Raw genomic sequence first — 23,661 nt, 5'->3', positions numbered from 1 at the left:
AGTGGAGAGAATAACAGGAGTTGAATGGGAAAAGCCTGACTATAAAAGAGGGGACTACATAGGGTTGAAGAACTTCTTGCGGGAGGTCCAGTGGGACAGAGAACTGGCAGGAAAGCCAGTAAATGAAATGATGGAATATGTAACAACAAAATGCAAGGAGGCAGTGGAAAGGTTTATTCCCAAGGGCAACAGTAACAACGGGAAGACCAGAACGAGCCCCTGGTTTACCCGACGGTGTAAGGAGGCAAAAACAAAGTGCAATAGAGAATGGAAAAAGTACAGAAGGCAGAGAACACACGAAAATAGGGAGATCAGTCGCAGAGCCAGGAATGAGTACGCACAGGTAAGGAGGGAGGCCCAGCGACAGTATGAAAATGACATAGCATCGAGAATCAAGACTGACCCGAAACTGTTGTATAGCCACATCAGGAGGAAGACAACAGTCAAAGACCAGGTAATCAGATTAAGTACAGAAGGTGGAGAACTCACAAGAAATGATCAGGAGGAATGTGAGGAGCTGAACAGGAAATTTAAGGAAGTTTTCACAGTAGAGGCAGGAAAGGCTGTGGGAAGACAGCACAGAAGGGAACATCAAGAGGGAATATACCAACAAGTGTTGGATGACATACGAACAACTGAGGAGGAGGCGAAGAAGCTCCTAAGTGACCTTGACACCTCAAAGGCGATGGGACCGGACAACATCTCCCCATGGGTCCTTAGAGAAGGAGCAGAGATGCTGTGCGTGCCTCTAACCACAATCTTCAACACATCCCTTGAAACTGGGCAACTACCTGAGAAATGGAAGACAGCTAATGTAGTCCCCATATTTAAGAAAGGAAACAGAAACGAGGCGCTAAACTACAGACCTGTGTCTCTGACATGTATTGTGTGCAAAGTCATGGAGAAGATTATCAGGAGGAGAGTGGTCGAACACCTGGAAAGGAACAAGATTATAAATGAAAACCAGCATGGGTTCATGGAAGGCAAATCTTGTATCACAAACCTCCTGGAGTTTTATGGCAAGGTAACAGAAGTAAGACACGAGAGAGAGGGGTGGGTAGATTGCGTTTTCCTAGACTGCAGGAAGGCCTTTGACACAGTTCCCCACAAGAGATTAGTGCAGAAGCTGGAGGATCAGGCGCATGTAACAGGGAGGGCACTGCAATGGATCAAGGAATACCTGACAGGGAGGCAGCAACGAGTCATGGTACGTGAAGAGGTATCACAGTGGGCGCCTGTGACGAGCGGGGTCCCACAGGGGTCAGTTCTAGGACCTGTGCTATTTTTGATATATGTGAACGACATGATGGAAGGAATAGACTCTGAAGTGTCCCTATTTGCAGATGATGTGAAGTTGATGAGAAGAATTAAATCGGATGAGGATGAGGCAGGACTGCAAAGAGACCTGGACAGGCTGGACATGTGGTCCAGTAACTGGCTTCTCGAATTCAATCCAGCCAAATGCAAAGTCATGAAGATTGCGGAGGGGCAAAGAAGACCGCAGACAGAGTATAGGCTAGGTGGACAAAGACTACAGACCTCACTCAGGGAGAAAGACCTTGGGGTGACCATAACACCGAGCACATCATCGGAGGCACACATCAACCAAATAACTGCTGCAGCATACGGGCGCCTGGCAAACCTGAGAATAACGTTCCGATACCTTAATAAGGAATCGTTCAAGACACTGTACACTGTGTATGTTAGGCCCATACTGGAGTATGCAGCACCAGTCTGGAACCCACACCTGGTCAAGCACGTCAAGAAGTTAGAGAAAGTACAAAGGTTTGCAACAAGGCTAGTCCCAGAGCTCAGGGGAATGTCGTACGAGGAAAGGTTGAGGGAGATCGGACTGACGACACTGGAGGACAGAAGGGTCAGGGGAGACATGATAACGACATACAAGATACTGCGGGGAATAGACAAGGTGGACAGAGATAGGATGTTCCAGAGAGGGGACACAGGGACAAGGGGTCACAACTGGAAGCTGAAGACTCAGACGAGTCACAGGGACGTTAGGAAGTATTTCTTCAATCATAGAGTTGTCAGGAAGTGGAATAGCCTAGCAAGCGAAGTAGTGGAGGCAGGAACCATACATAGTTTTAAGAAGAGGTATGATACAGCTCAGGAAGCAGAGAGAGAGAGGACCTAGTAGCGATCAGTGAAGAGGCGGGGCCAGGAGCTGAGTCTCGACCCCTGCAACCACAATTAGGTGAGTACAATTAGGTGAGTACACACACACACACACACACACACACACGCAATAGAGGGAAAACACTACCCTTTTATAAGTCAGAATTCTGTAATCAGGGCACATACGTACGTGCTAGCCAAGTACTGTACGTGGCATTCTTGGAAAAGGAAATATATTGTAATCTATCTTACAGAAGACCAATCTTAGAACTCAAGATAACAGCTCGTATCCTCCACCGTAAAAAAAAAAAAAAATATACAAAAATTCCAAAGAGAAGTCTGACCGTGGGGACGAGTGTGATGGTAGGAGGTGTAGCTCCTGGTAGGTGAGGCAGAGTTCCTTGATCCGTCATGATACGCGTCGACTTAATCAGGTTAGGGATGAGGTGGTTCCACAGAGCCAGCGGATGTGAGCGATAGTGGTTCTTTGTCACCACCTGCATGTCTGTCACAGAAATGGATTTCATTAATAAATATATATATGTATATGTATGAATCTGTCTCTCTTCCTCTCTTCCATATTTGTGCATTATCTATCTGTCTCTATTTATCTATAGTGTAAAAACAAAAGATAATGAAAAACAAAAGATCAACAGAAAGGCATGTAAGGATGAGATTACACCCTGCTGTCAGCTTAAAATATCTGACCTTTTTATGGTAACGTTGGTTTGTAGCCAAGGAGCTGTCAAACACAGCTTATATTCTACCCAAGCTTTAAAATTTTAAATTGTCTAATGTATCTTAAATTTTTTCCCAAATGTTTTTAAATATAAATAAATCAAATCTGTATAATTCTAAAGCAATATTCATATTAATTTCAAAACTTTTTTTATGAAACTTGATTCTGTTATATTTCGACCATAGGCCTCCTTGATATAATTTTCTCGGCATTTGAAAATCAATTGGATGGTTAAAATCTCTCGCATGAATAAACAGAGCATTAGAATCTTGTCCACTTTTAATGCTAAATATATGTTGTTGTAATCTTAGTTCGAGACTTTTCCCAGTATGACCGTAATAAACTTCATCAACTGGAATCTTGTAGACACACCCAGCAGCATTTTAAAGGGATTTTTTTATCAAAAGTTTTTTTACTGTATCAAGATTTTGACATTAGAATTCTTAAGCAGAAACGGTATATCAAGAAAGTTCTCATGGTAAGGGAGAGCCAACATATTTTTACTTAAATAGGGTTGGTTGCCCTTTTTTGAATTACAAAAAAGTATTTTTAGCATTTTTAAAGGATTTATCATTATCAATTAAGTGTTTCGGGTATTTTAGATCATAAGCTATTTCATTAATCTTCAAGATTTCTTCATCAATGAACTCTTGGCTGCAAATAAGCATGAAATTTCACTATTTTTTTCACAGTGGTTGTTCTGCATATTGTGATATGACCTGTTTACTGTGACCTTACTGCATACACACACACACACACACACAGTAGCGGCCAGTGAAGAGGCAGGGCCAGGAGCTATGCTCAACCCCTGAAACCACAACTAGGCGAGTACAACTAGGTGAGTACACACACATACAACATACACAGGAGCTAGGACTCGACCCCTGCAACCTCAACTAGGTAAGTACACACACACACATACACACACACATACACACACACACACACACACACATATATATATATATATATATATATATATATATATATATATATATATATATTGTAGGTAGTAGGTTGGTAGACAGCAACCGCCCAGGGAGGTACTACCGTCCTGCCAAGTGAGTGTAAAACGAAAGCCTGTAATTGTTTTACATGATGGTAGGATTGCTGGTGTCCTTTTTTCTGTCTCATGAACATGCAAGATTTCAGGTACGTCTTGCTACTTCTACTTACACTTAGGTCACACTACACATACATGTACAAGCACATATATACACACCCCTCTGGGTTTTCTTCTATTTTCTTTCTAGTTCTTATTCTTGTTTATTTCCTCTTATCTCCATGGGGAAGTGGAACAGAATTCTTCCTCCGTAAGCCATGCGTGTTGTAAGAGGCAACTAAAATGCCGGGAGCAAGGGGCTAGTAACCTCTTCTCCTGTATATATTACTAAATGTAAAAGGAGAAACTTTCGTTTTTCCTTTTGGGCCACCCCGCCTCGGTGGGATACGGCCGGTGTGTTGAAAGAAAGAAAGATATATATATATATATATATATATATATGTATATATATATATATATATATATATATATATATATGTATATATGTATATATATATGTATATATGTATATATATATGTATATATGTATATATATATGTATATATATATGTATATATGTATATATATGTATATATATATATATATATGTATATATACATATATATATGTATATATACATATATATATGTATATATACATATATATGTATATATATATATATATTTGTAGAGAAAATTTTCTCCAGGACGGGGGTATCAGCCCCCTTCAGCCCCTTTCAGCCCTTTTCAGCACTAAGGGGCCCAGCCCTCTCAGAAGGGGCAAGCATCTTGTTAATTGCTATATCAAGTAATTACCAGCAGATATTTAACCAGTGTGTACCAGTTACATGGTCATGCGGCTCTTTGCAAGAGACCACTGCTGCAAGTGTGCGGTTTAAATAAGATACATTCAATCTCTTACCTTAACAGGACACTTAAGGAAAATCCTGTACCCACTTTATTACCATGTAAAGATAGTGTACATTGTTGTCTAGGCTTACACAGCAAGAATCAAGCATTCTGCTTTGCTTCCTGGTAGATGTTTGGCATGGAGGGGAAATGTGCTAGGTCAACTTTTCCTTTATGTGCTAGGGGCATTGCGGCAGCGTAGGAGGCTATGGGGTTAGATTGCTTTTGACCCTGCTGGGGGATACATTGATGCCGGGATAACCAACGAAGAACACTGATCCACGAGTTTTTGTGCAAAAAAAAAAAAGTCTAAAAAAACACATGTAAACATTTACAGAGAAGTGTAATCAGCTTATTTAATGATAAGATTGTGAATAAACAAACGAGTGTTGCGATCCAACAAAGTGTAGTGCGACATTCTTCAAAGAACACTATTCTTCAATGAAGACACTGATATCTTGGAGTAAGGGTCTGATACATACACCCAGGTAAGTATACTAGAAAGTATTGAAGTTCCATTGACTGTGCAGTTCAGAACAAAGATATGATCTAGCAACTTACCAAAACCCTGGTGAGGTGCAGACTTTTGAGTTCACACAAGTGAGTATTCTAGTCAGCAATCAGTTTCTGAGATATGGTGACATAACACCCCCTAGGGGTAATTCTACTCACCCATATTTTAATATCCAGCCCATTGAGGGATGCATATGGCAGCTTCTCAAGACATCGCCTGCAGGGATGGCTGTGTAGGCGAAAGCTGTCTATCAAGCTAAGTTTCCCTACAGTTCACTACTTAATCTTTAACTTAGCTTGTAGCATTATCCTCAATATATATATATATATATATATATATATATATATATATATATTATTTTTTTATTATCACACTGTCCGATTCCCACCAAGGCAGGGTGGCCCGAAAAAGAAAAACTTTCACCATCATTCACTCCATCACTGTCTTGCCAGAAGGGTGCTTTACACTACAGTTTTTAACTGCAACATTAACACCCCTCCTTCAGAGTGCAGGCACTGTACTTCCCATCTCCAGGACTCAAGTCCGGCCTGCCGGTTTCCCTGAACCCCTTCATAAATGTTACTTTGCTCACACTCCAACAGCACGTCAAGTATTAAAAACAATTCGTCTCCATTCACTCCTATCAAACACGCTCACGCACGCCTGCTGGAAGTCCAAGCCCCTCACACACAAAACCTCCTTTACCCCCTCCCTCCAACCTTTCCTAGGCCGACCCCTACCCCGCCTTCCTTCCACTACAGACTGATACACTCTTGAAGTCATTCTGTTTCGCTCCATTCTCTCTACATGTCTGAACCACCTCAACAACCCTTCCTCAGCCCTCTGGCTGAGGAATATATATATATATATATATATATATATATATATATATATATATATATATATATATATATATATATATATATATATATATATATATATATATGTTGTGTATCTTTGTGTAATCAACTTATTTGTGGTTGTAGGGTTTGAATCGCAGCTCCCGTCCCTGCCTTTTAGCTGATCACTACTATGTCCACTCTCTGCCTGCTCCAAGAGGCATATCGTACCTCTTCTTAAAGTTATTTATGGATCCTTCCTCCACTGCATCACTCTCCATATTGTTCCACTTCCTGACAACTCTATGACTGAAAAAATATTTCCTAACATCCCTGTGATTCATCTGAGTTTTCAACTTTAAGTTGTGACCCGTTGTTCCTGTGTCCCATCTCTGAAACATTCTGTCCCTATTCACCTTGTCAACTGCTCTCAATATTTTATATGTCGTTATCATGTCCTCCCTATCCCTCCTGTGCTCCATAATCGTCACGTTGATTTCACTTAACTGCTGCTGATTGCTCTGGGACCCTTACACTTTCTTGACGAGTTTGAGCTGAACCCACACCCAGGTGTGGGTTCAACGATGGTAAATAATGTAGAGATGTCATTTTTTTTTATTCGCCGGTATTCTCCCGGCCCATGTCTTTTCCAAGTAGTGGTGGCCCGGCCTTGGCCCCGTATCTGGGGAGTGTCTCGAGACGTAAGTCTCCCATGGGAGGAGGTACAAGAACCCCCTCATCTTTGGGACCAACTGTCCTGTGGAGAAATTTTCTCCAGGAGGGGGGTATCAGCCCCCTTCAGCCCCTTTCAGCCCTTTCAGCCTTGAGGGGCCCAGCCCTCTCAGAAGGGGCAAGCGTCTTGTTTACTGCTGCAGTGAGTAATTGATCACAGATGCCGTACGAGTATGCGACGTGGTCAAGCGACCGTTGCTCCTTGCAGTCCAGTGTTGCAGAGTGTATTTTAATAAGAGACAGTACATCTCTTACTTTAGCAGGACAATTAAGGAAAATCCTGCTCCCACTTTGTTACCATAGTAAAGATAGTGGACATTGTTGTCTATGCTTAAGACAGCAAGAATCAAACATTCTGCTTTGCTTCATCGAGGAAGTGGCAAGGAAGCAAAAGTACTATGTCAGCTTTTTTTTTTTGTGCAAGGGGCAGTGATGGCATGGGGTGCTGTGGCATCTTCAGATTACTTTTGACTCTACTGAGAGTGACACTGATGCCAGGATAACCAACAAAGAACGATCTGTGCGTTAGTGTGAACAAAGTATCTCATAAAACACAATAAACACTTAAGAGAAGTGTGATCAGCTTCTTTAGTGATAAGATTGTAAATAATAAAGACAAATCTTGTGGAACATATTGTACCAGTGAGCGTATTCCTAGACTATGGAAGACGTGGACATCCAAGACACTTCAGCTTCTATCAAGTCACCGATATCTGTCGAAGGTGTGAAGAACACCATAGCTCACGCTACAAGAGCAAGGTAGGTTACGAATTTCTTGTAGTACGGGAGATTGCGCAGTTCTTGAGTCGCAAGGAGTTTGTAATCAACCTATAGTCGGCAGTAAGGTGCGGACTTTTGAGTCCAAACAAGTATGTAATTTGTCAGCCATCAGTGAATGAAATATGCTGACATAACACCCCCTAGGGGTAATTTATAATCTTACAAATTATAACTCATTAAAGCCCGTTGAGAGATGACTTCGACAGCTTCTCAAGACCTCGTCTGCAGGGGCGGGTGTGCAGGCGATGAGCTGTCTTTCTAAGTTAAGTAAAAACTCTTTAAACTTAGCTGGTAATGCCATTTCTCAACATAATTGGTCGTGCTCGAACCAGATAAAGGCCACACTGTGGTCCAGATATGTTGTACTACAGTGTACAAATAACCTACGAGCCAAGGTTCTTCGAAAAAAGCTGTAAAACTAGTGTTTTACAATTTAAATCAGTATAAATGAGTCCCTCCAGACTCAATCACAGAGAATGGGCAGCCAAAAGAAAACGGGCGCTCACCCAGCGTTCACCCAAAGAAAACGGGAGCTGGGTGACTCACCCAACAAGAAAACGGGGGATGGCACCCGGCATCCACTGCTCCAAACTCGAAGAAGTGCTGATTAAGACAACAACCCAAGTGATGTTCGGCTTGTCTGAGTGTATATACACATAGTGGTTATAATGTTTATAGACAGAAATTAAGAGACAAGATTGTGTTAAAGTTTGTTTCTTACAGATATACCTATTATATTAAAGGAACTATATATAAAAGTGTAAGCTTTCATATATATATATTAACAGTGACCTTTATATATGTGTAAGTAATATTCACGTGTGATTTACAGTTATACAGTGGCATTTATAGTGTATAGTGAATGAAGTGTATAACATCGTTATTTACGATTAATCATCGTGGTCAGGCTGACATAGCAAACTCAAGCCATAAACACCAGCCATATGTACTGTGTACCCTTCATGGTCATTGACCCTGAGGTTAAGCTTAGTGGGTCAGTAGTGTCTGACTCGATTATTGCTGACTTAAGCATAACAAAAACTCAGCTGTTTATAGCAGTACAGTGTTTTCTAACACTCTAAGTGTGGCGCTAGAATTTTCAGTATACCATTAAAATGGCTTGTTTGAAAACTCAGTTTCAGTCTTTACAGACTAAGATAACACAATTAGAAAATCTATTTTCAGTGTGTATAGGATTAACTCAAGATACAAACATAGATTTTGATGATCTTGAGGTCAAATTTAAATTACTTACACGACGTCTGGAAATAATTAATTCAGACTATACACATTATGAAAATAAATTTCTTGAATCAGATCCATCTGAGGATGAAATTAAAAATGTTTTGGATACTTTTAGTAATCAACAGTTAAGGTGGACAGGAGTACAGGCTATCTGCCGCAAAACTCTGTCACAGAGACCTACTGTAACTAGTGGTCCAACACCTGTTACAACTGTAACAACAAGTGTCCCATTACCAAGCTTACCTACATTGTCATTACCTATTTTCCAAGGTCATAATTATGAAGAATTCATTAGTGGTTTTCAATCCATAGTAAATTCACGAACTGACATAGATGAGATTGCTAAGTTTAATTATCTTAAATGTCTTGTGAAGGGAGAACCCTATGAACTGATTAAGTCATTTCCGGTGGTTAAAGGCAATTATCAAATAGCCTTACGTGTCTTAGCAGACAATTACTTTGATGCTGACAAGGCCAGAGTTGGACATGCAGTCTTAATATCAAGCTTGAAGCCACCCAAACATTGTTTTTGATTGTCTGCATCGCTTTTGGGCCGTGCAGACCTCCTGCGCAAACGCACTTCAGTTCCCTGACAGCAGTAGTGTGAGGTGGTGCTTGTCGCGCCTCTGTTGTCAGACCAGGAGAACTACCATCAGTCAACATGGCGTGCAGTTATAGACACAGGATTAACACTGTCGGTGTTGAACTTCTCAGTGGGGCAATAACGCCAGCGTCAGCCCAGGTATTACTACCTAAAATCATCAGAGACACGTATGGAATTCAGGATGGAGAGTTGTACGGCGTAGCATTGAACGGAGCACGTAGATTTTTTGTGAAACTGCTCTCAGCAACGGTTTACGAGTCGTTGGTCAACCGTTTTCAGGACGTAAGTCTTGATGCAACACCAGCTGTGCGTGTGAGGATGATCGATGTATCCAGACATTATACATGGATTAAACTGCGTAATGTCCCCTTTGAGGCGGATGAGACAGATATCAGAAAAGTTTTTGAGGAATACGGAACGTTTCATTTGGCCCAGCATGGTAAGTGGGTGTCGGGTGCCTACACAGGTATGCCTGAGGGCACTTTCAACCTAAAAATGACATTGCGACACCCCATACCGTCTTACGTGTACCTAAAGGAATTCAGGACACAGGTCATGGTGTCATACGCGGGGCAAAGGCGTACATGCCGACTATGTGGGGAATATGATCACATAGCGGCGGAGTGTGGGAAGCAGCAACGAGCTCCTGGCCCAGGGGCGGAGACATCCGCTTCTACACCGGGCGAAGCAGGCGTTGATCAACGATGTGAAGGAGGGCATGGTCGTCTATGGAGCGAGATAGTGGATGAGGCGTATAAGGCTGGGGGAGAGGGTGAGGCCCTTGACCAGTCACCTGGTCCAGACACACTTCCAGTGGATCGGGTTGAGCAAAAAGTACAGGAGGAAGTGTTGGAACTTGAGGAGGAATTAGCCGAGGTTCTGAAGTCCTTGTCACCGCCTGAGGAGGTGGCTGCTCCTGACAGGGTGGTAGAAGACGAGGTGAAGGATGTGGGGCATCAAAAACAGAACTATTCGGACGACGGGAGTGACAGCGTGACTGAGGTGTCACCGAGATCTTTGCCACTGTGTACAGTGGAGGTAGAGGTACATTGTGAGGCATCCCCAGACCAAGCCATGGAGGATGCGCCTGTCACAAGAAAGAGAGCCGCTGCATCGGATTCAGATGATGTCCTAACGCCAGCGCAGCGGACTGGGAAGCAAATATGGGCAGAAGGTGAAGGTAGTGGTGGCCATGACAGGAGGCACCGAAAGAAGGGGGTGGGGAGAGAGGGAAGTGTGCAGGTGACAAGTGGTCCCACACGTTCTGGTGGCCATCGGAAGAGTGAAGAGAGGAGGCAGGGGTGGAAACTTTAATAGGCCTCCGGTGTATGACAGTAAACGTTAATGGTTTGTGTAATAGTGTAAAGAGAGAATGGTTTCGAATGTTTCTGAATAAATTTAGAGTGGATGTTGTGTTCATACAGGAGCACAATTTTAAGGAGGGTAGGGTGTTGGAGATGGAGGGGTTTCAGGTGGTAACCCTGCCATCTGCCCGTTTGAAAGGGGGGGTGGGTATATTAATTAGGGAGGCGAGCCCGTTTGTTTTGCAGAGAAGTGAGGGGGGGGAGGGGGAAGGGTGTTGCGCGTAGATGGTTTGTGGATGGGGAAATGTGTGGCTTTTATTAGTGTATATGCGCCTGCAGAGAATAACGTACAGGTGAAGCAGGAGTTTGTGTGCGAGGACCTTGTTTTTTTTTTCCGTGCATTACCGGAGGTGGCAATAGTAGGAGGTGATTGGAACTGCGTCATTAGGAGGGCTGATGTGGAACCGAAAGGGGCAGGTTATGTGTCGGTGGCCCTACGAGATTTATTGAGGGATATTAGGTTAAGAGACGCATTCGAGGGGGGGGCGTGGGAGACAGAGCATACATTTGTTAGGAGAGGGTATGCAGCGAGGTTAGATAGAGTGTATCTTTCTCACGGGGTTGTAGTGAGGGCTTTCAAAACTGTTGAAGTAGCATGGTCGGATCATAGAGCAGTGTTGGTGGAGGTTGGGTGGGAGGCGCTTGCAGAAGTATACAGGAGTTACTGAAAATTAAATATAAGTGCATTAAGTGATGAGGAGGGGTTAGAGGGTTTTTCTGTCCTATGGAAGGAGCTTAGCGAGGAGGCACGGGGAGTGGAAGATGTCGTACAATGGTGGGATTGTGTTGCCAAGGAAAGGATTAGGAAATATTATGTGGGGGTGGGCAAACGTATAAATGATTTTAAATATGGGCTTTCAAATTATCTGGAGGACAGGTTAAGGGGCTGTTATAGGAAGGGGGCTGTGGGGGGCAACTATCCTATGGATGAAATTGTCGAGGTCAAGGGAAGACTGAGGGAGTTACAAAATGAGAGGTTTCAAGCGGTAAGGGTGCAGGCAGGGGTAGAGGAGGTGCTTTGGGGTGACAAACCATCGGCGTGTGTGTTGCGACGTCAAAAACAAAGACAGCAGGTTACAGCTATTCCGAGGTTAGAGGTACACGAGATGGCGGGGGGTTATAGAATGGGTCAGGAGATACTAACTACAAAAGGAATGTGTGCATATGCGGATAAATGGTATGAAGGGTATTGGACAAGTGGGAAGGTGGGAAATGTGGATTTAGAGAAGGTATGTGAGTATGTGACGTGTAATTTAGGGAATAGTGATAGAAAGGCTTTAGGGGGGGTAATAACAGAGGAGGAAATAGAGTTGGCTTTAAGGGGAATGAGAAAAGGCAAATCACCGGGAATAGACGGTCTCCCGGCTGAATTTTATCTCCAACATTGGGAGGTGATAAGGGGTTTCATGGGTAGGTTATTTAATCAGATGAAGGAGAAGGGTGTGATGGGGGACAAGCAAGCAACAGAAGTTGTAGTGTTGCTTCAGAAGGGTAAGGGGCAGCACACCCTCAAGGAGTACCGTGCCATATCTCTGTTATGTGCTGATTATAAGTTGTTCGCTAAAGTCTTGGGTAATCGGTTCAAATGTGTGGTAGGGAGAGTGGTTTCGAAAACGCAGTATGGTTTGCCTGGAAGGTCGATGATTGAGGGTCATGGAATACTGAGAAGTTTTGTGGAGTCAAAAGGGGGGGGGAGGGAGGGCGGCGTTGTTGGCTTTAGACTGGCAGGGGGCCTATGACAGGGTGGAAAGAGGAGCATTGGGAGCTATACTTAGTAGGCAGGGTTATGGGGAAGAAATAGTTAATTGGGTAATCACGTTGTACAATGGAGCCAAGATGAGGGTACAGATTAATGGATGCTTGGGGGAGGAGATTGTAATGGGTAGGGGACTTAGGCAGGGGTGTCCCATGTCACAAATGTTGTTTGCGTGCATTCAGGACCCCTTCTATAGAATGGTTGAACGTTGTGTATGTGACACGAGTGGAGGTATGGGGGGAGGGGTAGGGAATGTGTGGCCGGGAATAATAGGATACGTAGACGATACAACAGTCCTGGTTCGGGAGGGGATGGCGTTGGGTGTTTTGGATGATGTTGTGCAACAGTTCGGAAATGCAACAGGGATGCAGGTAAATAGAGAGAAGTCAATGATCATGGGGCTGGGTGATTGGGTGGAGGGGGGGGGAGATGTAACGTTGTGAGAAAACTAACGGTGTCTTTAAAAATTTGTGGTATCACCTATAAGGATGATTTGGACGCTGCTCGAGAGGAAAACTCGAATAGATTAATGGAAAGGATTCAGGGGCGTCTGGGTGCATTGCGACCTCATCATCTGACTCTCGTGCAACGAGTGATTGTTATAAATGTATTATTGTATAGTAAGGTTTGGCACGTAGCAGCCGTGTTCCCATTAACAGGGACGGCGATTGTGGGAATTCTGAGACGAGTGTTTAACTTTTTGTGGGGTTCAAGGTGCGATTGGCTGAGGAGAGAGGTTGTAATGTTACCTGTGCGCCAGGGTGGGTTGGGGTTGATGGATCTGAGAAGGAGGATTAAATGTGTGTTTCTTAAATGGGAGGTTTTGCGCGAAAGTGTGAGTGGAGGGCAGCTGGGAAAAGTATATGATAGGTTGGGTAAGTTGTATGGTGGTGTGGAGTTGAGGGAATGTGAAATTATTTTGAGGGCTTTGATGTTGGTTAGAGAACCTAGGAAAATTCGAGTAGGGGTGTTGTGTAAGCTGCTTGTAGACAGGGTTGTTGTACCAGTTGAGGGATTGTTCCCCATGTACGCATGGAAGAGTATTTGGTATAGGTTTAGCAAGTTGAAGTTAAAGCCTAGGGTAAGGGAGGTAATGTATCGTTTTTTGCATGGCATACTACCGTCGGGGGAGGTTTTAAGAACCAGAGGGGTAATTGTGGGCGGAAGGTGTGGAATCTGTGGGGAGGATGAGACGGCGTTCCATGCAGTATACTTTTGTGGGGGACTGGAGGGTGTTAGATATTGGTTAAGTAGGGTAGTACAGGGGGTGGGGGGCCGAGGGGTGTCGGTTCTGCGTGCACTAAGCCTAGATGTGGGAGGGTTCGATGAGAGTGTTATAAGAGCTTTGGATTATATAATAGTGGATTATATATATATATCGTGGGTGATGAGGGGGAGGGGGAATTGTGAGGTGCGAAGGCGGGTACTAGCGATAAACCACGGTTTATCGTACGATGTGTCGTAATAGAGAACTGTATGGGAGGAGATGGGAGAAGGATTTTTCGGAAGGGTATAGAATGTTAACGTTAGGGTTTCTCATCAATCTACGACTTGGGCTGAGTGAGTAATGGGGGGGGTTGGGGATTACATACGGGAAGGGTGTTTTCAGGGGGACACAGCGGGGTCGCCTCCTGGGGAGGGGTGAGAGTAAAGTGTATGTGGGTATATGAAGGTGTAGATGAGTGGCATACGTGTATGTAGCATGCAAGTGGGCACAGAAAGCAAAGGTGATATCAAGTAATTACGTAGTACCGAATGGAGAATTCTGTGTTTGATGTGTCAGAGTCGTTATGACCTTCTTCATGTATTAAGTGTGAATGGTGTCAAGATTATAGTTTTAAGACCGTGAAGAGCTTTAGGGCTTATGTAGAGTGTGCGTTTATAGCCTTTATTGGGCATATTTCATGTGCGATAATTGTATCGCAATGAGAGGTTATTAAATTATGTTTGTGTTGAGTGTTGGGGTTTTTTAGCGAGTGTACTGTCTTTATTTTAACATTATATAATGTGCTCATCCAGTTGCTGCGAGATGGAACGCTAATGACTTCCATAAATTGTAATGCCTCGTTAATAAGTTTGTAATAGGACAGTATGGTTCAGTCTCAGATTTTATATAATGTGCTCAGGCGTTGGAAGAGGCTGTAGTAATATTTAGTAATATTTGTTAATATTTATTTAGTATAAGGGGTTAATTTTGGGAAGAGCATGTATTTGTTTAACTGAGATTGTGATGTAGGTTATTACTCTGTTTATCTCCTGTGAAGGTTGTGAACCTTTGTCATATGTCCGTCATACTATGTTAACTATACAAATCTGAAAGTTGTATATAGTTTATATTTTATATAGTTTATATATAGTTTATATTGTTTATCATAGTATGTTATATAGAAAATTTTGTGAGTGTATATGGGTAACCTCTTTTATGACAATTACAATGTGTTGTTAATAATTGGTTAGTGTATGTTGTGTAGGATTGAGGATCCTACTGTACCCATTTTATATCTTTATTTAATATCAAGCTGTAAAGTTTTTAAATAAAATATAAAAAAAAAAACATTGTTTTTCAGACTTATAGGCATTTAGAATCACATTAGACAATAGTCTCAGATCTCTGGGTGCTAAATATGACCTAAGACAATGTGATTGGTTTATCAGTGGTATTGTACAAGATAAGTTGTCACCACAAACTATTGAACGACTAAATATTATGTTCAATAAACACTATTTCACTTGCGAGGAAATTAGCAATGGTTTACAAACAATAGTTTCATGCATGCAAGCAACGAGACAAGATGAAAAATCCACAAATCCAGTGGATAACAAACCTTCAACTCAGTATAAAAAGAGTATACCTACTCCCACTAAACCACAGAATGGGAAATTCCATATAGGCATTTATCAAGCTGTGAATACAACAGACAATATACAGACTGTCACACATAAACGTACTCCAAAATGTGTACTTTGTGATGGAACACACTGGGCACAGTATTGTAGTCAATACACATCAATGGAGGCACGTAAACAACGTGTTCATCAGCTGAAAAGATGCATCAAGTGTTTAGGTGAACACAAGGAAGGAAAATGCTCACTGAAGAAGTGTTTTAAATGCAAGGGTATGCATCATACAGCATTATGCCCAAATACTTTTGCTGAACAGCAGAAGACTTCCACAGAATCAGGAAGTCAACAAGCAACAGCATTAAATGTGAGAGATAAGTTTAAAGCAACTGCTCTCCCGATAGCTCGAGTTGAGTTATCTAATAAATTACACAAAACCAATGTGCTAACATTATTTGATCAAGGCTCACAAAGGTCCTTCATAAGAAGATCAGTGTTGCAGAAACTGAATAAACAACCCTATGCCAAAATACAGTTAGATATAGCTGGTTTTTTCCACAATTCTGGTAAACAGACATATGACCTAGCCAGAATCACTGTTGGTCTAGGAAACAGGAAAAAGACAGTAGAAGCTGTGGTAGTAGATGATTTGCCTAAGTCTGTGCAGATCCAGGGATTAAAAGAAACAGTTGCAGCACTGAAAGCAGCTAAGGTCAAGTTAGCCTGTCCTGACATACAGACGGACACAATTAGTCCAATTGATTTAATCATTGGAAGTGATTACTATCACTGTTTTGTGCAAAATATAGTAAGTAAACATGATGTTCACTTGCTGAAAACGGCAGGAGGCCACATGATATGTGGTCCCATTCCCTCTCAAAGTGGGAAAGAAGCTGATATTGATTCAGTGGAAAATGTACTAGTTACGAGAATAGCCGCTGATCATGTACCACAGCAAAAATTATCATTACTGGAAGAAATGAATGAACCAATTGACAAGTTGTGGGATTTAGATGCGATAGGTATTGATGTAAATAAACCAAGCCCACAAGAGTCTCAGACTTATAACCAATATTTGGACACTGTGTCAAGTATAAAGATGGACAGTATTGGGTTAGGTTACCATGGAAATTAAATCCACCACATCTACCTAACAATTATCGCATGGCTTTCGGACAAATGAAAGCACAAATACATGAGCTCAGGAAGAATCCAGAGCTACTGACTGTCTATGATAATATCATACAAGAACAGTTGGACAATAAATTCATTGAGGAAATAGTCGAAGATAAGTTGAAGACAGAAGCTCATTATCTCCCGCACCATGGAGTCAGAAAAGATTCTGAAACCACTCCACTACGTGTTGTATATAATTGCAACGCACGTGCAAATAAAGATGTAGCAAGTCTTAATGACTGTCTGATGACTGGACCCTCACTAACTGAGAAGCTTGGAGACGTGCTTATGAAATTTCGCACAAACCCATATGCCTACACGGCTGATATTTCCAAAGCTTTCTTAAGAGTAGGACTACAAGAAATAGATAGAGATTATACTCGATTCTTGTGGTCTGAAAATCCACATGATCCTCAAAGTCCTGTGAAAGCTTATCGTTTCAAATCAGTATTATTTGGTGCAACATCCTCTCCATTCTTACTAGAAGCTACTCTAAATACACATTTGAAGAAATCTGAAAGTCCCTTCAAAGAAGTCTTAAAGAAAAGTTTCTATGTGGACAATCTTCAAGGTACTGTGAATAAAGAGGAGGATTTGAAATCCTTATACAGAGAAGCTAACAAGGAGATGAAAGAAGCAAATATGCCTCTAAGGATGTGGAATACAAATTCAGTGCAATTAAGGGAACTTATCAATGAAGATTTCCCTGAAACTGAAATTCCTGATTGCAACAATATGCTGGGACTTAATTGGAACACACAGGAAGATACTTTGAGTCTCAAAAAGATAAACAATAAATCATGCAGTACACTCACTAAACGTAGTTTAGTGTCAGAGGTATCACAATGTTTTGATCCTCTAGGACTCGTCTCACTAATTACCATAAAAGGTAAAATGCTTATGCAAGATGCATGGAAACTCAAAATTGGATGGGATGAGAACTTGCCTCTAGAAATGAGTCAAGCATGGGATGAAATATCCAAGGATTTTAAACAACTTCATCAAATTAAACTTCCCAGACAAATAGGTCAAGAGGGAAACAAGTACACATTACATGTGTTCTGTGATGCGTCAACCAGAGGTTATGGCGCTGTAGCTTACATGAGTAATGCTGAAGGAAGTACACTAATTACTTCAAAGGCCAGGGTAACAGGGTAATACCCTTGAAGGTCAGAACAGTACCACAATTGGAACTGACAGCACTCTATGTAGGTACAAAATTAGCTGTCTATCTCAACAAAGTACTTGATCATCTCACTATTGAAAAAAACCGTGATCTGGAGTGATAATGAAGCAGTTCTCCAATGGTTAAGAAATAATAAGAGTAAGTTGGTCTATGTACAGAACAGAGTAGCAGAAATAAAAGAGATGCAGAGAGATTATCTCTTTCTCCACGTCTCTACCCAAGAGAATCCAGCTAACATGTTGTCACGTGGTGTCCCACTCAAGAAATTTGTGGATAATAAATTATGGCTCCACGGACCGAACTGGCTCTCTAATGAAAATAACTGGCCTCAGCAAAAACCTCACATTATGCCAGAAGAAACAGTCTGCTTGAACACAGCAGAAATAAGTTGTGTAAATACTGCAGACACGACAGAAATAGTCATTGATGGATCTAAATACTCATCTTTGGGTAAACTCTTAAGAGTTACAGCTCTTGTCTTTAAATTCATTAAAGGAATAAAACCTGATTATGAATGTCTTGAACCCATTAAATACTGGGTGAAACTAATACAGAAAGATGTTTTCTCTACAGAATATAAATTTCTGGAAACACAAGATAAATCCCCAAAGAAACCTGTCATGATTAATTCTTTAGGACTTTATCTCGACTCAGAAAAGATTATAAGATGTCGAGGAAGAATTCATAATTCTTCACTACCTAAAGAAGCCATACATCCAATATTGATCCCCAAGAATCATTGGCTAACAAAACTGATTGTGCAAAACGCCCACAGTAACGTGTTACATGGTGGGGTAGCTGACACACTTTGTCATATACGACAATCCTACTGGATACCTCAAGGTCGACAAAGTGTGAAAAAACAAATAAAGGACTGTATTACTTGTCGTCACTACGATATGCGAGTATGTCAGTATCCAGGTCCACCTCCATATCCCTCTGAAAGAGTTTGTCATATCACTCCATTTGAGGTGACAGGTGTAGATTACACTGGACCAATAATTTTAACCAAAACAGTTGACAAAGTTCCTATCAAGGTGTACATCTGTTTGTTCACTTGTGCTACGACTAGAGCAGTACATCTAGAAGTAGCCACTGACATGTCTGCTGAAACCTTTATCAAATTATTCAGAAGGTTTGCAGCCAGAAGGGCATGTCCCAGACTGATGATTTCAGATAATGCAACGAACTTTGTTGCTGGTGCTGCTTATATAAGCAAGATCTTTGATCAACCAGAAGTACACCAGATGCTGAATCAACGCAGTTGTCGTTGGAGATACATTCCTCCTAAATCTCCATGGCACGGCGGATTTTATGAAAGAATGATCGGCATTGTAAAACGTTGTTTAAGGAAGACTCTTCATCGTCAGAGAATAGACTTAGAAGAATTCCGTACAGTTGTGACTGAAATAGAAAATAGAGTCAACAACAGACCTCTAACATATGTTACCGATGATCTGGACAATTTAGAAGTGTTAAGTCCATCTCATTTACTCCATGGCAGAAGGCTCGAACCTGTTCCTCCCATGAATGATAAAGAAATCATAGAGGATCCTTCTTATTTCGAACCTGAGCAACTCAGACGTAAATTCAAACACCTTAATAAAGTGATTGAACTTTGGGAGAAAATTTGGCGAGAAGACTATCTCACCTCATTGAGAGAACACTTCTATGGAGCTGGTGTTCCTGAAAATCATAAGTCCTTAAGACCTGGTGACATAGTGATTATCGACAATGATTGTCCGAGGTCCCAATGGCCACTTGGAAAAATTGTGACCATATATCCTGATGCAAATGGAATCATCAGGACAGTTGATGTTTCAAGCAAAGGTGTAGTGAATAAGCGGACAATAAATAAACTAGTACCGTTAGAATTACACAGTGTTGAAAACAAAATTAGTGATTCTCCAGAAACCACACAGACTACAGCTGTTCAGAAAAGACAAGCAGCATTGGTGGCGAGTGAGAAAATCAAATTAATGTTAAGTGATGAATAGTTCACCTGCAGCGAACCTCTGCCGCCCCCCAGTGTGGAGAAATTTTCTCCAGGAGGGGGGTATCAGCCTTCTTCAGCCCCTTTCAGCCCTTACAGCCTTGAGGGGCCCAGCCCTCTCAGAAGGGGCAAGCGTCTTGTTTACTGCTACAGTGAGTAATTGATCACAGATGCCGTACGAGTATGCGATGTGGTCAAGCGACCGTTGCTCCTTGCAGTCCAGTGTTGCAGAGTGTATTTTAATAAGAGACAGTACATCTCTTTAGCAGGACAATTAAGGAAAATCCTGCTCCCACTTTGTTACCATAGTAAAGATAGTGGACATTGTTGTCTATGCTTAAGACAGCAAGAATCAAACATTCTGCTTTGCTTCATCGAGGAAGTGGCAAGGAAGCAAAAGTACTATGTCAGCTTTTTTTTTTTTTGTGCAAGGGGCAGTGACGGCATGGGGCGCTGTGGCATCTTCAGATTACTTTTGACTCTACTGAGAGTGACACTGACGCCAGGATAACCAACAAAGAACGATCTGTGCATTAGTGTGAACAAAGTATCTCATAAAACACAATAAACACTTAAGAGAAGTGTGATCAGCTTCTTTAGTGATAAGATTGTGAACAATAAAGACAAATCTTGTGGAACATAGTGTACCAGTGTGCGTATTCCTAGACTATGGAAGACGTGGACATCCAAGGACACTTCAGCTTCTATCAAGTCACCGATATCTGTCGAAGGTGTGAAGAACACCATAGCTCACGCTACAAGAGCAAGGTAGGTTACGAATTTCTTGTAGTACGGGGGACTGCGCAGTTCTTGAGTCACAAGGAGTTTGTAATCAACCTATAGTCGGCAGTAAGGTGCGGACTTTTGAGTCCAAACAAGTATGTAATTTGTCAGCCATCAGTGAATGAAATATGCTGACATAACACCCCCTAGGGGTAATTTATAATCTTACAAATTATAAATCTTTACAGCCCGTTGAGAGATGACTTCGACAGCTTCTCAAGACCTCGTCTGCAGGGGCGGCTGTGCAGGCGATGAGCTGTCTTTCTAAGTTAAGTAAAAACTCTTTAAACTTAGCTGGTAATGCCATTTCTCAACATGTCCCCAGACCTAGCCACATTCCCCGCCCTCACGGGGCTCATAGGGAGAAGCTAGGCCTCTGATCTGCCATCTGCCCCGCCCCAAAGGGGCTCGTGGGGATTGCAGCCTTATGAGCTGCAGATGGTAGGAAGCTCAGGCCTTAGTCAGACGTCATTTAGAAAATTTCATTTTGACTAAAACAATTCTTATTGTTATTTTAATTAGAACAAAATTATGCCATCATACTGACAATTATAAGGATTGATATCACATATTATTAAAGCTAAATACAGAAAATACATGCCGAATATTTATAATTCATGAATAGTTATAATTCATGTCTTTATGAAAAGATGAGCCATAATAATTAGTCAAAAGTCGCAGGCAACTCAAACATAACTCTGTCGACCAAAATACACGAGTTTAAGCAGAATTATAAAAAATGGGACCCTTATCTGCACGACAAAGAAAAAATAAATTTATTTTTATTTATCGAAATGGCAAACAAAAAATAAGTTTACATATGAGTTTACGGTATCTACCTAAGTAGTTATAGTCACATAATTAGGATGGTGAACCAAGTATGGTAACTACAATCCCAAGCTTAATATGGTACGGAAGGCGGCAACGTCTGCCATCCAAAACAACCTGAAGACTTGGAAAATAAAGGATTTTGGAGCACGAACAATCTCTTCAGTAATATACTAATCCAAATCAGTGAATGGGTGGGGTTTGAACCCATGACAAGTGAGTTTTAAAATTCACAGTCCAGTGCGTTACTCACTAAGCCAACTGGCTCTAACAAGATTCATCCAACTAGGTATATTCTGTACAGAGGTTAGCATGGCCCTCCACTTTAACAACCAACGCAGGTTTTTGCAGATTAATCCCACAACAGCGCGGCAGTGGTATACTGATTAACTGTAGTATTAATCAAAATACATTCGATTATATTACTTCCAAGTATTCAAGCATTAGCTACAAACACCTTTCCATTTCGCCAGTTTAGTGGATGGATGTTTGAGATCATGTGAGTGAAAATGGCATTTCATTTTTGAGTTGTCCATATGGCATAGCCATGATGAGAAAATCTGAGATCTGGCAGCTTCCTAGACTGTCCTAAATGCTACTTATCACAAACCATACAATATACTTTGTATACCGCATCGACAATTCGAGGAGAAGAATTCTTATATATATATATATATATATATATATATATATATATATATATATATATATATATATATATATATATATATATATATATATATATATATATGCAATAAGATCACAGTAAACAGGTGATTTCAGAATATGCAAAACAACCACTCTGAAAGAATAGAGAAATTCCAAGCGCTTTCGTGACTACTCACATTATCAAGGAACTATGAAAGTAAAGCATCCAAGGAAGCTATATAAGGGGTCTGGCCAGCACCTCACTATGAGATCCCACAACGGTTAAACACCTGACGTGCGCCGACCCAACTTGGATAGGTCCTTTGCACAACTCACCCACAAACTATTCTACCCAAGAAAATTTAAAAATTATTATTTGTCCAGTGTATTATTAAATTCTTCCCAAATTCTATTAATTATAAATGAATCTAATTTATATAAACCGAAGGAAATATTCATATTATTGTCAAAACTGCTTTTTATGAAACAAGATTCAATTATATTCCTGTCGACCATGGACTTGCTTGATACTACTTTCTCAACTTTTTGAAAATCAATTGGATGGTTAAAATCTCTTACATGAATAAATAGAGCATTGGAATCTTGTCCAGTTCTAATGCTATATTTATGTTGTTTTAATCTTAGTTCGAGATTTTTACCAGTTTGACCGTAATAAACTTTATCGCAAATTTTACAAGGAATCTTATAGACACATCCATCAGCATTTTGGGGGGAATTCTTTATCAAAAGTTTTTTTACTGTATCAAGATTTTTGAATACAACTTTAATATTAAAAGTCTTAAGAAGAGAAGGCATATCAACCAAGTTTTCATGGTAAGGGAGAACCAACATATTTTTAGTTGAATAAGGCTGGTTGTCTCTTTTTGGATTGTTAAAAGTATTTCTAGCAACTTTAAAAGATTTATCAATTACATTTCTTGGGTATTTTAAATCATTACCTATTTCATAAATTTTGGATATTTCCTCATCTATGAACTCAGGACTACAAATTCGTAAAGCTCTCAAAAACATTGATGAGAAAACAGACAGTTTGACTCTATCTTGATGCGAGGAATAATAGTGGACATAGGAACAGTTATTTGTAGGTTTTCTGTAAATTTTAAATTTGAATTCATTATTACCCTTAATAATTAAAACATCTAGAAAAGGCAATGAGTTATTTTCTTCAAACTCAACAGTAAAGTTAATAGAATGGGCTAAGCTATTTAATTTTCCAAGGAAATGGTGTATATCTACATTTTTGGGCATAAGACACAAAATATCATCAACATATCTGAACCATTTAGCTCTATTAGGGAGGATTGTGTTAAGCAACCTTGTTTCAAAAAATTCCATGTATAGGTTACTAAGAACAGGTGAAAGAGGATTTCCCATTGCCATACCAAACTTCTGAGTGTAAAACTTATCATTAAATACAAATTTTGCATCAACAATGCAAAGTTTAATAAGTTTAATGATAGTAGGAACTGGCAATGGTAAATCATAGTTAACGAGTTCTTCAGATAAGAAACTTAATAAATCATCAACAG

The 23,661-nt window shown here is 40.9% G+C and overlaps 1 protein-coding gene across 1 annotated transcript in view; it reads right to left on the bottom strand.

Annotated features, from left to right (window-relative positions):
- The window catches only part of LOC128703847 (uncharacterized), a 231,110-nt gene that overhangs the window by 24,754 nt on the left and 182,695 nt on the right, over nt 1-23,661 (bottom strand). The window contains exon 5 of the mRNA XM_070103774.1: nt 2,478-2,638. Coding sequence (XP_069959875.1) covers nt 2,478-2,638 — 161 coding nt within the window. The remainder of the gene's footprint in view (nt 1-2,477; nt 2,639-23,661) is intronic.

Source organism: Cherax quadricarinatus, chromosome 87 (assembly GCF_038502225.1).
Source record: "Cherax quadricarinatus isolate ZL_2023a chromosome 87, ASM3850222v1, whole genome shotgun sequence".
NCBI classification, from domain to species: Eukaryota; Metazoa; Arthropoda; class Malacostraca; order Decapoda; family Parastacidae; genus Cherax; species Cherax quadricarinatus.
The sequence above is the reverse complement of the archived record's forward strand: the minus strand, read 5'-3'. Positions and strand labels throughout refer to the sequence as shown.